The sequence below is a fragment of the Plectropomus leopardus genome, chromosome 5 (assembly GCF_026936395.1).
Source record: "Plectropomus leopardus strain MGB_pleo_1.0 chromosome 5, ASM2693639v1, whole genome shotgun sequence".
In the NCBI taxonomy this organism is placed as follows: Eukaryota; Metazoa; Chordata; class Actinopteri; order Perciformes; family Serranidae; genus Plectropomus; species Plectropomus leopardus.
Window position 1 is genome coordinate 30,999,034 of NC_142180.1, and position 16,980 is coordinate 31,016,013.

The window sequence follows — 16,980 nt, forward strand, 5'->3', positions numbered from 1 at the left end:
TAGGGAAGTGAGTGTGTTTTGGTATGCATGTGTGAGCACAGAAGAAGGAGAATCATTGTTTGCTGTCCAGCAACAAACAGGCGTGCCAGGGCAGTTCAACAGGCCTGGCAGTCTGTCATTGGCCGTGTAACACAGTCTTTGTCCGCCAACAAAAGGCTTGTTCACAACCTGAGATGCAAAGACCTTTTGCATCTGGCAGTTTTGAAATCCATTAAAAATTTCTTGCAAAGAGTTTGTATTGTGTTTTATTTTTATCCAGTGACATTTCCTTTTTTGAAATGGCTTTGTCAGCATCTAAAGCACCAATTCATGAATGTAGAATGTGTGATAACGTGGGATTTTTTTTCTTTTTTTTTTCTCCGTAGGTGTTGGAAGAGCGGTCGACACACACATCGTACGATATGGGACTAGAGACAGAGAGAGCAGCACTCGAGAAGCTGGCAACACACAATGTACACCAAGAACAGGTAACATCACTCGTCTACCGAATATTAAAAGTTCTCAAAACAAAAGCTGAACAATATTGACCAAATGAACATTGAAATATATAAGAGAACCAAGATGGTGCAAATCCTTAAATAATATTTCTTTTTAAATAGGAACTCTGGTAGTGATCACTTTATTTCAGCCATTAAATAATCATTGTTTTCTCTTCATCAAGAGCTCACTGTGGCTGCTTGTCCTTTTTGCATTACTCTCCACTTTTAAAAAAAAAAAGACAGTTTACGAATGAGCATGCTTTTAATTTGAAGCTGCAGCAGAAGGAAATGTTGGGTTTTCATTTGCATTAAATTAACACAGTTTTTATGCAAATATCAGCCATTGACAACAAGGTTATAAAACTGCAGAGATAAATGTACATATCGCTACACTTTTATCAGTGGACTATAGGCTCAATGTTATCTTAGGCAGCAATAGATAGAGACTTAATGGACAAATGTTTGATAAATTACATCATATAAATAAGACAAAACACACAAAAAGTCGAAAGGGCAAAAAGTGATAAAACAAGTTGGTCTCTGGTCATGTTCCAGTGGTGGTTTTTAAACCTACTTTTGTAAGGAGAGTGCTTTAAAGTCTTTCTGATGAAATTCACAAGACTTTGAATGCATACACGTCACTTTACTGAGTCAGAAAGTTCTAGTACAATATTTATGCTACATTGTAAACTCGCAATGACTGCACATCCTCACATCTACTCTAATGTCATCGTAAAAATGATACTGACATATCGCCTACCTTAATTCAAGCCTTTAATTAAAAAAAAACAACTTGATTAAAAAAAATTGAACTGGTGGAAGTTGAGCTGATGCAGTAGAAATAAAATCAAATCGAGTGCTGTTGTACTTGGTAATTTATTTATTTAAGACTGGACGATGTACATCAATTCACATCTAAGCCAATGTAAATGCACCCAAGTTAGTTGATGAGCAAGTTTTCATTGGTTGTCCCTTGCCTGATGTTAAAAGGCAGGAAAATACAAAATGAAGAAACAATATGTACAATCTTTCAGACAAACATTAACCAACAATGTTGATTGATTAACTTCTAAATGTGATTTTTTTTCTTCCCAGACTGTGAATCCTGGGGAAGCTGAGGTGGAGGAGACCAGGCCTGACGCAGAGTCTGATACTGCACCTGTCACTCCTCCTGAGCCAGAACCCCACCCAGACCCCCAGGCTGATGTGGACCTGCAGACTGACCCCCAGGACCATGAACAGGAAGTCCCTGTGTCCTCCACTCCAGAACCAGTTCCAGCACAGGGCCAAGTGTCCACAGATGCCCCAGCCCCAGCAGAGATTGTCGGTGACACCCCTGCTGCACCCCCCAGCCTTGACTCTACCCCGGCCACATCCCCAGATGAAGCTGAAAACACACCTACCTCACAGAGTGCCGGCCAGACCCACACAGGGTAAGCTCAGATTCACTTCTTCATTCCAGAGATCTTTCTCTGGTTTCAGAAGTTGGCTTAAACCACAGAAACGTCACATTGGACAACTGAAATTTTAATTTTACATGGCAAAGAAAATACATGTTCCTCTCATGAAGTGGTTAAAGCCAATTTCACTCTTAGTTTAAATTTAGGTAAAACTATTTTCCAATGCTGCCATTGCACATTTTCTTTGATATTTTTATTGGTTAACTTTTGTTCCTTTCAGTTTTTATTTAAATCATTTAGTTTGTTTTTTTAATTTAACCGTTGTTAATGACTGATCACAAACTGAAAGAGAAGCTCAAAGGAGAGTTGTTCTGACAGCCTGGATATTTTAAAGTCATTTTTCATGGAACTGTTGGCAAGCAAGAAGCAAGAAGTTACATGGAACTGATACAGAGAAGTTTTGGGATTTTTTAATGGAAGTTCGTGAACGATGTGGAAAATCACCTGTTTGGACGTGGAACTTTGACCAAGATTAGCTGAATATCCTGTGAGACAAACTTTAAAGAAGAATTAATCCATCCAGTGACAACGTATGGATTCCAACACCTTTCTCAAAGCAGCTGTCAACATCAGGACATTTTAAGACGTCTATATCAACTGCCCCACGAGCAGGCGACCTCCCCATCCCCTTGTCCACCCATTTCTTTCTCTACTTTCTCCCTGCGCTCTATGTCCCTATCCTCCTATCTCCTCCTCTCCCCTTCCTCTCTCCCACCCTGTCCTCCTCTCTTTACCCTCCCCAGTGTAAAGAGGTGTGGTAAACGCCATGTCCTTTCTTTCCCTCAGTGCGGTTGCCAGTGCAGGAGATGAACTCCCAGTAGACAGCTTTGTCTTTGCTGAGCACTCTGATTCACAGTGCAGGGTCATTCCCCCCGAACTGGCAACCTGTGAAAACTCCCCTTTTGGCAGGCCTCTCTTCAGGTGAGTTTCTAACCCCCTGGAAGCCAATCAAAGCACAGAGACAGGTAATCAAGGTACAAGCTACACCTCTCTGCTGTGCTCAACCGTCGACCGCTGGCCTTGCTCTCCACTTACTTATGCTTTTTTTTATTTTTTAAATTTCCTTTTTCCATCGTTTTGCCTGCTCACAACCAAGGACTGTCAATTCTGTCAAATAAATTGTTGAACTATGGAATTATTTTTATGCTTTGCATCGTGTGTTGAACAATGCTGAGTACTATATGTGTTCTCAACCCTGTTTTTTTATCCCCCCACCCCCCTCTCCACCTGTGCTATAGTGTGGACGAGGCTGGCATAGAGGACCAGCGGACAGACCTGAGCCACAGCTCTGGTCCTGAAGCAGAGGTCCAGTCTACTCCTGGCCATGTGGACCAGGAACAACAACAAAAACAACAACAGCGGCAGACGCTGGAGGGCGGGCTGTCTGATTTGGACCAGGAGGGCAACACTTCTCAACACCACACAGAACAGCAGGTCAGCAGCATGTGGTTGAAAGTTGGAGATTTCTTTGTAAGCAGAACAATGTGGAGGTCTACATAACGGCACAACTTCCCTGTTCTTATGAATCCTGGTGCAGTTATGAGTACAAACTGCGAAGAGTTTGTGGATCTTTTTAGTAGGAATGTGCAGCAGAGACATTACAGTGCTGCAGGCATCATAATGGAAAATTTGACTGATTTTAATCGGACATAAACATGGACAGGTGGTGGAAAACCCCAGCTGTCACCTTCCTGGGCATTTTGCCTTTTTTTATTAAATAGGGTACAACTAACATACGTGGCTCAGGTGACACCATCAGGGCGTCTGCAGGTCATTAAAAAGTCTTAAATTAAAAAAAAAAAAATTTATAAATATTAAACCTCAAAGTCATTAAATTGTCCTAAATTTAAATTTAAGTCTTAACTGACACAAACACTTAATCTCACTTCATTTATCCATCTCTTAAAGTCCACATTTGTGAATTTACAAATCTTTAAACCTACTGCTGAACCTAATACTGTTCTTACTTTATACTTTTACTTATCAGTTGGCAAAATGTAGATTAGCCTACTCACTCTAACAGCCATACTCCTACATAAAACCTCTGCACGGTGACACATAGTATATATATTTTAATTTTTTAACATTATACATATGTGCAGTGCTTGATTAGGAAAACGATGGTTTGTCCTAAAATCTGTCTTAAATGTGGTTTGAAATGATCATGAAATGGTTTTAAAAAGCAATTAATTCAAGTTTCTGCTGCCTGTAAACACTCTGGACACAATAGCCATCCTGTAAAATGTTTGCCTTAAAAAATGTATAATAAATCATAAACTTATAAACTGAACAATTTCATTTCTCAGTTCTGCAGAACACTGCAGCTGAATAAAAGCATGATCAGTACCCTTAGGATGCTGTTTGTCATTTTGTTTAGTCAGTCCTTTGTCAACACGTTTTTAGTAAAACGTGTCCTCACAACTGCTGGCTAGATTGCCATGAAAGTTATAAATATTCAGTGTGCTCAGCTGTTCTTGCAAAGGGCAGCTTTTGAATGTTTCAAGTGACGAACGCTGACTCAACCTGCTCTCAGGTGTTTTTTTCACAGTCGAAGGATAACGAAAGACGTGTATATCTGGGGATTTTCCTTCTTTTCAAGGGGATTGTGTGCATTGTGTATATGTACTTTATTTTGTGGTTTTGGAGCCAAGAGCTGGTGACTAATCTGTATGTGGCTGGAAAGCTACGCCTCCTGCCAAACGTGTTGGGGTGTTTACATAAGAGGCTGTCTTAGTTGGTTGGATTTTTAGGATCAGACTGGCTTGTGAGGTCCAAAAGGGTGCTTATATAATCCATCAAAACATTATTCACAGTTCAGTGCATCAAAATGCTTGAGTGGCCAGGGGCTAGCTGACTACTGCACGTGTGTGTGTGTGTTAGTGACTGGTCAAAGCGCACAATTCATACAGTAAAGCACAGATGCCAGAATACAATTCATTTTAGTTATATTTTGTAATATTTGGTAATATTCAATTACTTTGCAATGTGCTGTGCTCTTATATGCCAAGATATCAGCATTTTAGGGCATAAAGGTATTGTAGCTTTGGTGATAAACAAAGTACAGCTGTCACCATGGGCTTGTGTGTGTGATAACACCTGTCTTTGTGTTTCAGACAGGGGATGGCAGTATCGTCAGGGAGACTGATCCCTCAGTGCCCAGCAAAGAAGACATCCCCACCTTTGATGAGTGGAAGAAACAAGTCATGGAGGTGGAGAAGGAGAAGAGTGAGTGCATTAATTATTAAAACGATCAGATACATGCGCAGAAACGAAAATGGAAACGCCGCACGAACAGCTGAGTGCAACGCCCCATTACGTTCCACTTTAGAGAGGCTTGCTTTAAGGCTTTTGGTCTTACAAAGCTGGAAAGTCAAACGCAGCCTGATGACGTTAATCTCGCTTTGTGACACAGGCCCAGGCACGTATGCAGCATTGCCTGCGTAGACAAAGGAGGTCATCACATGTCACGTTTAATCTACATCTCATGTTATTGGTTCTTTGTCCTTCTTACCACTAGTTTTATGGTCATTGTCTACATCTGTCATGTCTCTTTTGCTTCCTTACTCTTGTTTGATTCTTGTCTATCTCTCACACCATCTCCTTCTCTATTCTCTCTCTCTCTCTGCCTGTGCACGCCATGTGCAGCGGTCAGTAGAGCGTGTGTTTATTGGTGTTGCATAACCTCCACTTGTTCCTCTCAGGCGACACTTATTTTCCAGTGTCTGTGACAGGCCTAATGTAAAACTCCCTCTGTCCAGGTCAATCTCTCCATACCTCAACCAGTGGCAGCCCCCATCCAGCGAAAAAGGTCCAGAAAAACTTCAAAAACAACTACGCCTCTGTGGAGTGCGGTGCCAAGATACTTTCTGCCAACAGCGAGGCCAAGGTTGAACACACATCACCTCTGTCCCCTCTACACACAAACACACACACAGCTAAAGATGCAGACTGTCATGCACTATTATGCTCACTCTCTCATTCTGCTGTCTCGTATTCAGAGCACTTCAGCTATTCTCATGGAGAATATGGATCTTTACATGCTAAATCCCTGCAGCAACAAAATCTGGTGAGTGCACTGACGACACACTACCGCCTGATTTAAGCTCTGAAAGTTTCATAGGAGTTTTATATTTTAACAAATATTCTCTGTTGACCTCTCTCCAGGTTTGTGATCGAGCTCTGTGAGCCAATTCAAGTCAAGCAGCTGGACATTGCTAACTTCGAGCTCTTCTCATCGACACCAAAAGACTTTTTGGTTTCCATTAGTGACAGGTACACTCACACAGTTACATTTATCAACTATTAAAATTGATTTACATGTTCTCAAAGGTGTGTGGTGGGTGTGTGGCAAACAAAAGACTCTGTGTTGGACTGTGCTGCTTTATGCAAAGGCCTCCAGTCCAGTTTTTTGCTGTACATCATCGTCTGCACATTTTTAACATTTGAGTAAATAGGGAGGAAGAATTACTGCATGTATTGGCCTGTTTTATTGAGGGACAGCAGGAGAAAACAGCACATCAAAACCTGTGATTCAAGTCAATTCAGTTTTTAATTATAAGGCCAATATCACGAATCAAAAAATTTGCCTCAAGGGGCTTTACATACTGTACAGCATTAGAAACCCTCTCTGTACATAGATCCTTGATTCTTACAAGGAAGAACTGCCCTGCTGCAAAAAGATTTAAAGAAACCTCCAGAAGAGCAGTTGTGGATGGATGCCTCTACCAAGACAGACAGATGTATAAAAGATGTTGTGCGTGCAGAACAGACAAACATTATAAAATTATAATATATACAACAGGATTACAAGATTATAGATAGATGATTAGATAGAGAGACATTTAATTTTTAAAATTGCAAATAATTGCTGAATTTCTATAGTTAATTGCTATAAATTTCATTTCTTTATCACATTTTCAGATCCATTATTTTGCATTTAAAAAAGTTATTAAATCCATATTAACAATTTTAAGCTGTTCTTTGTTGTTGCTGTTGTTTATATGGTTAATCGTTTTTTAAAATGGTGGTTGTCGGTGTTGCATTTCCCTGATGTGTTCAACCAACCCTCAAACATGTATGTCACTCAGGGTTCCTCTCGTGCTACGAGAGTGTCTACTTGGAAATAGAAGCTTCAAAGTCGCTTAAAATGATGTTCTAATAAATGCAATTTTACTTAGTTTTTGTGGTAAGACACAAGGAAAATATGGGATTTTAGAACTATGAAAAAGTTCTTCTTGTCAAAAAACATCTTTAGAAAGAAACATGTAGTGGTCATCAAGTTCAGCAAAAACAGAATCAGTCAGTTATCTTATTTCTTAGCCTGATTAATTTAATGTCCAAGTCAGAATATTTCTACAGAATATAAATTGCAAAACACCTGTGACCTTGGAAATTTCAGTTCTTTTATAATGACATAAATGCCACTAAATGAAATGTTTCGTGGTTGCTAATTGCTTATTTGATATGATGTGTGGGAGAAGACTTTCAGTAAAAGGGGTCACTCATTTTGCATAATAATGAAACTAGTAGGTTGGTTTCCTCCTGAAACAGCAACAACAACCACAGCACCAGGACTGCCTAAAATCATCTTCTCCCCCCTGTATTATCAGCTCTAACTTTAGTGCTGTCAGAGTTATTGTCTGTGTTTTGGGTGTCACCGTCATGATTTATTTCCAGCATCATCTCGCACCACAACTCATAAATTCCACCCTCTGGCATGCAAGGACAGACCTTCAGTCACACGCAGCACAGTGGCATTTGCACCCAGTGTTTGAGAACATGCCAAATTTTGTTTGTTATACACTGAAGCCCTGACACACATCTTACTTTTTTTCTTGTTCTGTCTGCAGATATCCCACCAACAAGTGGGTAAAGCTTGGTACTTTTCATGCCCGTGATGAGCGCATAGTCCAGAGCTTCCCACTGGACGAACAGCTTTATGCTAAATATGTGAAGGTACTGTTTTTTTCTTCCTCCTTCCACAGCACACTAATGTCTCCAAGGAGAGAAACAGTAAACAATTCACTTATTGTGTCTTAGTAGTGTACGACAGCTCTCAGTCAATGAATGTACACACAGACACATTCATACACATGGGTTAAAGCTGTATTTTAAGCTCAAGCACCATCCTATGACTTCATGGTAAGTTAGCCGTGCCATCAGCGCTGTCTGTAACCCCTCCCTCGAGTGACTGTGAGGGTGTGTGTCCATGACAGAGTTTCACTTGTAGAAACTAAAGGGCAGATACATGTCCGCCCAAATATAATTGGGCGGATTATGTTTGAGATTTCGGTGTCTCAACTCATTGGGCCAAGTTGGTCCAAAATTGTTGCAGTTTGTGCAAATGCTGAAAGAACAGGACATTAAATCATCAGCGTGTAACTTAAAAAGATTATTTGTTTTCCTTAAGCTCAAATCACTTAATTTAAATTTTTAAATGTTTGATTATATCATCTCTATACATCTCCATCCACAATTTCACCCAGGGTGTGTGGGGGAAAAAAGTTAATTCTTAGATGCATCTCTTGAAATATAAGCTGTGTTCTGCATCTAACTTTCACATTTTTGCTTTTAGAACGTTCTGCAGCTGATCTTACAAAGCACTTACTGTTGCTTGCAGTATGCTAACAATCGGAACACACAGCATAACATTGTGACCTGAACTTTCACCTTTCTGCTCGTAAATCCGTTACCTTGAAGAAAAAACACAAAACACTATTCACTGAGCTCGCCAGAGACAGAGGCCAACTCGGAGAGCTCTGCTGTTGTTGTGAAATTATATTTGCATTTATCTGTCATTGTTATTTTCATAGTTATATTCATTTGTTGTTTGTATTCTTTATGATTATTTTGTTCACCCAAACAATGAATATTTTCTATTTTTATCATTTAACTGGTTATCAGTCACTTGAGGAGTGTGGGTCAGAATAGCCAGAAGAGCATGCACACTGCAAAATGCGACCAAACGCAGTTGGACTGGTGTTTTTTGCATATTATATTTGGAGCCCTAAAAATGGTTCAACCTCTAGCTCACCTGGTGAAGAGTGCATCCCATATGGCTGAGGCTTCTTGCTGCCCGTGTTCAAGTCTGTGACCCTTAGCTGTGCATCATTCCCCTTCTCTCTTCCACTTTTCCCCCCAAAAAATAATTAAAAAAAGAAATACTAAAAACTATGACATACAAAAACGTTTTCTGGCACACTAAATAGTATGGTGATGTGGGTACTGGAACGCACAGATTGTTTATAAATGCAGAGAAGTCAATAATTGGTCTTTTCACGACAGTATGATCGCCTGTAATAATTTTATGCTTCCTGTTGCATCAAGATGCATTGATAATTGTGTTATAATCTCATCGTAGCCATCTGAATCTTATTGTATTGTGAGATGCCTAGTTATTTCCACCCCCAAATATCACCTAGAAATAAGTGTTGATAGTAAGTATCTGTGCTTTTCTGAGCTGTCTCTCCCCCTCACTTTTCTACCCTTGGTTCTGTTTACTAATTATTCACTGTGCAGATTTTTTAAAAGGTTGATTAATGCTCGGATGATTACCCTTTTTATGTGGCGAGTGGAGGTGTTGTGTGTGTGTGTGGGTGCTTACTGTGACTCATGTGCTCTATTATGAAATAATTGTACTTTTATTACATAAACTGATTTTTATTTAGAAAGTTTCAAGATATTTGCTTCGGTCAAAACTCTGATCTAAGCAGCTAGGAACTGTTATGTCCTGTTCTGTGTAACATCTGTCCTGAGCTTGTCTGTCTGTCCCTGTATCTCGCTTGTGCTTCTTTTTAACTGCTTGTTAGAAACCTCTTTGTAGTGTCTTGCCTGTGGGCTGTTACAGAACAATGATCGAGTGTTTGTAGCAGCAGCAGCAGCGTGTTTGTCTTATGAGAGATGAAGGCTGTAAGCAAATGCTTGACTTGCTAGTAGCTTGAATCAGTCTTTACTTATTTCTTTTTCTTTGTTTTATTTCTCTCTCTTGCTGTCCTTCTCCTGTCTCGCATCAGATGTTCATCAAGTACATAAAGGTTAGCACTCTTCTCTCTCCGTCAGAGGTTATGGTGCACTGTTAAACATACTCTTTTTAATGGTGATACACTGTAATGTGTAATGTGGGTGAGCTTTGGCAGAGCATCATCTTTAATGCATGTGAAAGATATTAAACGAGTAAAACATGCACATAAACCACATCATCGACGCTTGGCACCTTTTAGTTTTAATTTACACATATATGGAGGGTCATGGGTTTGTGGCGTGGGCACACATTATGTTTTTGGTATTGATAATTTTATGGAGAATATTTTCAGTTTAATTGTTTATCCATTATCCTCGCAGGTTGAACTTCTCTCCCACTTTGGATCAGAACACTTCTGTCCACTCAGTCTTATCAGGTAAGATAGTAAAAAGCTTTTCTCAGTTCACTTCCTTTTTTAAGATCTACTGGATTTCTGAATTCCTGTGTCTAAATTGGTATTAAATAATTCTTGATGCACAGTTTCACTGAAGATTTCCCTTGAATGAGCCATTCAGGTTCCTAACCAGACACATTTTTAAGTCTATGGAAATAGTCTGCTATGATTCATATATTGTTAAATAAAAAAACATACAAAAACTGCACATTTTACCATGCCTGCTGTCAAAACTTTCACTTTGCCAGGGGTTCTCAAACTTAATATTCAAAGGTCCGAATCTGATTTCTATTTAAGGCAAAATGTCAGCGACAATTGATGATATACAAATTACTTTCATATAGTTTTCATTCAAGTTTAAAGGCAGTCTGAGACAAAATACATTGACATACATACATTCGAATAGTGACATCCTCACTGCATGAGCGTTGTAATGTACACTGACAGACAACACGAAGTCTCACTTTATCGTGCACGCAGGAAAGAATGCCTGTAACTAACCCGTTAGCCCTTAACTAACTTGCTAACTTTGAACAAAACGAAATGACAAAACTCTTGACACATGATGACTTAAGCATCATACGCTGAACGGCTGTCAACATTGTCCGATGTCAAACAGGGAAACGGTTGCGTTTCAGATTTAATCTTGGGCCAGGATCGCCGCGATGATCTCCAAATAGACTATATTCTACAAAACTAAGAATTTATTGATTATTTATGATTCGAGGTGTGGTCTGGGTCCACACTGACTTGCCAGACCTTGAACACATACATGCAAATATTAACTCTCTCTGTGCTGGAAATGTCAGGTCTCTTGTTGGTGTTTCAAAGTCTGTTCTGTCAATATGCATTTCCCATATTAGACAGCAACTGGCTTTCCTATTAGAGATGTACTCAAACCCAGATGTACATTTGCATCCAAGATTTTAGGGAAGTGCGCAGACATCGGCCCCTTCAGTAGAGGAATGTGAATACATCTCTTTGCACAGATACAATTCAGTATAAAAGGTCGGTCATTTTAAGGAACATAAACAAAGAAAAAATATCTTACTGCGTGGAGGGGGATTTTAAGGTTATTACCATTTCTTCTTAGGGAAATAGAAAAACTCATCGATGACAGGAAGTTGTACTCATCTGTATTCATAACAACACACTGCGTTATTCAGCCTGAACCAACAAACCAGCCGTTTTGATTTCACGCTGATGAAAAATGTACTGAACACAGTGTTTTGTTTTTTATCTTGAAGAATGACTCGAGTTTATCAGTTCACACTTAATTGTACCCTATTTCCAGGAAGAATACTGTATGTTTACTATTAGAAATGTTGATCTTTTGATTATCCTCTTCTCATCGTGATTGTTTTCTTTATGTGCTCATTCAGAATATGGTTATTGGTATTGCTACACGTTACTAGTCAGTGTGTTTCACCTTTTCACATATAAGATTTACTTTTTAAGTTAAAGCCCTTTCTTGTTGAAACAGTTTATCTCACACACACACAAAGGCACGTGTACCTACACGTCTGTCAGACATCAACAAGGTCATGAGGGGCTGGGGTTTTAAAGAGACTGTAAAACTTTAAACGCTAAAGTTACGTGTGATCACCATTTTCACAATACTTCTCTTAAAATCTGTTCTGAGCAGCATGTTTTCAAAAGCTGCCTTTATCTAAAAATATTTTTGCCACCTCCTCTGTTTAGTAATAACAACCTTTAACTTTCTCTGTAGGTTTCTTTGTTTATGTAACACCGTAGGTTTGTGTTTTGTGTAGGGTGTTTGGTACCAGTATGGTGGAGGAATATGAGGAGATAGCAGATTCCCAGTACCCATCAGAGAGACTGGAGTATCTGGATGAAGACTATGGTAAGATGACAAGCTGTTATGTCTTTTGAATGAAAACTGTTAGAAGATATCCTGTCCGGCTTCTCTTTCAACATCTTTTGCATTTTGTTGCACGTCACCTGGCAGAACAATCCAAGCGCTGCAAATCTCTTGACTACAAAAGACCCTGAGAGGAGAGTCAAATTACATTCTTGCTCTCCAACGTAGTCACCAAGTAACTTGAGTTGGAGTTAACCATTAATATCAGCGGGCCTTTTGTAGCAGAGTTTTCTTTATCGACTCTTCAGTTCTTGCAGTGTTTTGTGATATTTTAATGTAGTTCCATAAAAGCACATAAAAACTTTATTCACTGATTAATGTTGATGTTATGCATTTTTCAAGATATAACCTGCTTTATATCCTTGTCTTTAGACTATCCCCCTGGCTACCAACCATCAGAGGACAAGGCCTCTAAGGACCTGCTTGGCTCAGCAACCAGTATGTACACACACACACACACACACACACACACATTAACAAAAACTGATTCATAGCAAATAAGCTACAGCAATATGTTTGATATCAACAGTTTATTCAAGATCCATTTTATGTTTTGGGTTTGCATTATTATCATTAGATAACTGGAAAAGGATAATTTTGGCATTAACATTAAACCACAAAACATTAATCAGGATTTGAGAAAGCCTGGAGCAGCCCTTCTCAACCTTTTTTTGGGCCATCCTCCACTATCCATTATACAGGTCCATTACTGCCTCCCGATACTGCCACCACCTCAATTAAAATGTAGGCCAATTGTTATCCCTGAAAATGAATGGTGATTATTACTCAGTGTCAAATCATTTTTTTAAAAAAACATGCTATTGAATGCCAACAGATTTGATTAAACTGGACCAGTGCCAAAAAAGACGTATCTTATAGGAAAATTTAAATATCAAACGCTGAAGTTTCTTCATTTTTATGCAGTAATTTATGGTGGAAAATTCTTTATGTAAAGGAAAGCACAAAATTCAGAACGAAGACAACCATTTATAATATAAAAATATAAAAAATATAATGCAGTTAGGCTCTGAGGCATTCTGTATTGCTCTCTAATATTTATTCTTCTGTAGATCAACTTTTCACATTTAAAGTTTCCCTGCTGAGTCAACATACCTAAAGGCATGATTTACTCTTCAGTCCTCGTTTGTGTGTGAAGTCTTTTTTTCAGAGCTGGAAAGAGGATTAAAATATTGTACTCAAGTACAAGTACTGTTTTACTCAAGTATGGTAAAAGAACTAATGTATAAAAGTACTTAAGTACAAGTACAAAGTATGTCAGTTAAGTTAACAAAAGCAACATTACCCCTTATATCCAAACCAACATTAAATAAAAATTTTAGCTATTTAAAAATGTACATAAAATACATTTTATGTACTTTTTTACATAACATTCCTCATATTGTTGCAGTTTGTAGTTTGGAGACTTCACATCCTAAAATGCTGACTAAAATAGTATGGTGAATTACCCTAATACAGTTTTTGTTCATCATGAGAGTATACAGTATGCACAGTTTTCCAAGTTTATGGGATTCTATACAGTCAGTGCAGCAACCCAAAAAAACTCCAGTGTGGTTAAGAGATGGACTCATTCCCTGTAGGGCATAGTTGAATACACTCTCAGTATCTTAACCCAGACTGGGAACTGTAGACTGAGGTTTCGGTTGCAGAAAATTTGCAGCTTCCACTGGACTTTTTCTAAAACCCCACTCACATGCGCAAACACACTGGTGCCCCTCTGTCTCCTGATTTAGCAAAGGGAGGACCGGTGCACCACCACACACAAATGCTGCAAACACAAACCTTCAGGGCTCCGACCATAAAACCAAGAAAAAAAGCAGACAAACGCATCATTTTTTTCTTCAGCTGGGCAGGCTGACAGGGAAACTGCCTGAATGAAAAGCTATAAAGAAAAGTTCATGTCAGAAAAGTAAGGGAAAATAATGTTAAAGCAGTGTCAGAGAGGAAAGTAAGAGGAAAACAAAGCAAATGTCAGAACCTGAGGTTTTATTCATACCCTGTTTGGCCACATGCTGCTGCCTGGCAGCTGATTTACTAAGAAGCTCATGCATTTCAAAGTATTGTGTTTGTTTGTTTTTTTCCTTTCAGATGCCATCCTAAACATGGTAAACAACATTGCGGCTAATGTGCTGGGCGGCAAGCCAGAGCTGGAGGGTGGAACAGAAGCAGGAGGTACTCATCCATTATACACTCATGGATATACGCAATGAACGGGAGCGGATTGCTTGTCGAGTGTTGTCGCATATAGTGGGCATGCACCATTGGGGCTTCCTTTTCTTTCTATCCTGCCTCTATGTCCACATCCTTCTCTTGAAATGGGCACTTTTCTGACTTACCACCTGAATCATTCTAATGTGAGATGGCAAATAATACAATTGTGGTCTGTGTTTTAGGGATGCTGCACTTGAAATAAATTGACCTGTTTGCATGGTACAGACTAAACGATTTTATTGTGAAAGCTGAAATTAAGTATACTTTGTATGAGGAGGTATTGCCACATCCGATGTGAAACAAACAGTGTATTTTAAAAGTCTCTTATGGGTGGAGTGATGCTGTACAAATAAAAAGGCTGCTGTTCTGCAGGCCATTTACAAGACTGTAAATTTCAGACATGTCGGTACACAGTAACAAGCTTACTTATAGTTTAAGAGGCAATAGGACCCAACATTATAACTGACATGCATTTGCTTGTATTTTCTTCGAGCAACCACACCTTGTCAAAGAATTAAAACTGGTTTATCCATGTAAAACCATCGATGGTTACGATGGTAAAGTTTGTTTAGCATGAGTCACCCATCCAGTTTTAATGCCATTGGAGACTTGTCCTTTAGAGCACTGTTGATGGGCTGGATACTGAGAAAGTGCAATCAAAATGGATGGAAACATAGTTTGGCAATAATCAATGATGCAAGAAATGTGTCTGCTTCTTCTGTGGACACAGCATCAGTATGTCACATTCAGTTTCAGTTTAGTTTATTTGTTAAGGTACATTACAAAATAACGAATACACATGGTATAAAAAAAGCCAAGAGGCTATTTTTCATTTGTAGTCCCTTGGCCAAAGTGCCAAAAATAAAAACAAAAAAGTTTAATGATTGGAAAAAAACATGAAAAGCAAAAGTTTTTGAATATACTAGAAGCAGCAGTGACTTATGTACAGATAGACCAACATTGCAAGAAAACAGGAAATATAGATAGCATCAGCAAAAAAAGAGTAGTGCTGAAATGTGTATGTGTGAACATGTTTCCCAAAGAAGTGATGACTAAAAAGGACGGCTAACAACCGCTCCATACAGTGTTTATGAACACGAAAAGAGACACACATATTTATCACAACTCCATCAATACTTTTCTTGAGAATATTGCAGAACACAACTCTATGTATATAGCACCTTTAAAAACAGTTTACTAAGTGCTTTGACAAACAAAGCAAAAGCAGAAATGGGAAATGTAGAAAGCAATACAGCAACAGAAAGCCAAGCAGTCCTAAGTGAGATGAGAACACTGTTAATTCACATTTTGCTTTAGAAAAAAAAACACAAGTTATTCCACATTCCTCAGAAAACTGTTATACAGCCCTCTGCTCAAACTCACACTGCTCTGCTGCCCTATTTCTCCCTTTCTCAGCCCAAACCGCCGGCATGCTCTGGCTCCCCACATATTGTTTAAATTAAGTGCCTCTGAAACTGGGTCACGTTATTTTCTTCCCTAAAGTGCAAGCATATGCATTGCCTTGAATGTTCATGTGTATTTCAGCTGAGAGAACCAGATGTTTATTTGGCTGTTGGCAGGAGGTCCGCAGCAGCATTCAGCAGAACTTTGGCTATCTGTGTTTTGCTTCTTGGCAGAGACGCATAGATGAATTAAGACTGAGGGGGGTCTGTGACGCCAAGCCTGCTCCCTGCCCTGTTCCCCCCATAGAGAGTTACATCGAAACGACTTGCTTACTCAGCTTTTCCACTGGGACACTGAGTTAAAGGGAAAACTCCGTCTGGCACACAGATTTTAGCCAGTTTATTTTTGTTTATGCTCTCATACAATTTCTTTTTGCATTTGCGTTTTTCTCTGAAACTAAAACAAGACTTTTCCGGGAAAACCAGCTTTGTAAAAGCGCTCGAATGCTCCAGAAGGAGAGTTATGTAATTTGTTTGTTATGAACTGTCACAAAAATGAGTTTACTTGATTGAAATGGGAGTTCACAAAGTCAGCCTTATTGTCACTGGAGAAACTCTTTTACAGTTCCAGTTCGGAATTTTATTCACACCCGCAGAGTAAGTAGAAAGGAGAGAGTGTAGGAGACAGATCGGTTCTAACTGGACTAGACTGGTTCACAGTATTTCTGACTTTTCCAAACATGGGCTTGCCAAATAGGCTGTGCAGCAAAAAGAGTCTCTGTTCAACACTGTGCCTCCTGCAGTCGCATAGGACTGGGGAGAAACCTGCCGCTGCCAAGTCATACGTTTCTGTGCACTCACAAACAAGTCACCAAGTGTTATCAAAGTTATGTTATGTGTTTGTTGATTGTGGTGTTTTTTCTAAATTCTAGATAATACAACAACAGAAGGTGATGAAAAGAAGGGGAGCACAGAAGATACACCTAAACCAGCTGAAACACCTCAGGACTCTGCTGTGTAAGACCAGTTATTAAAATAAATCATAATGAATGTAAAGTGATATATAAGGCAACTTTTATACATACATGAATATTTGCTTATTTCTTTTTTTAT

At 39.1% G+C, this 16,980-nt stretch overlaps 1 protein-coding gene across 1 annotated transcript in view; it reads left to right on the forward strand.

Moving 5' to 3' along the window:
- The window catches only part of suco (SUN domain containing ossification factor), a 55,592-nt gene that overhangs the window by 27,757 nt on the left and 10,855 nt on the right, over positions 1–16,980 (forward strand). The window contains 15 exon segments of the mRNA XM_042482876.2: positions 366–467; positions 1,575–1,912; positions 2,726–2,860; positions 3,178–3,373; positions 5,053–5,164; positions 5,698–5,825; positions 5,938–6,005; positions 6,104–6,211; positions 7,789–7,894; positions 9,952–9,972; positions 10,280–10,335; positions 12,126–12,217; positions 12,608–12,673; positions 14,342–14,425; positions 16,800–16,884. Coding sequence (XP_042338810.2) covers positions 366–467; positions 1,575–1,912; positions 2,726–2,860; positions 3,178–3,373; positions 5,053–5,164; positions 5,698–5,825; positions 5,938–6,005; positions 6,104–6,211; positions 7,789–7,894; positions 9,952–9,972; positions 10,280–10,335; positions 12,126–12,217; positions 12,608–12,673; positions 14,342–14,425; positions 16,800–16,884 — 1,697 coding nt within the window.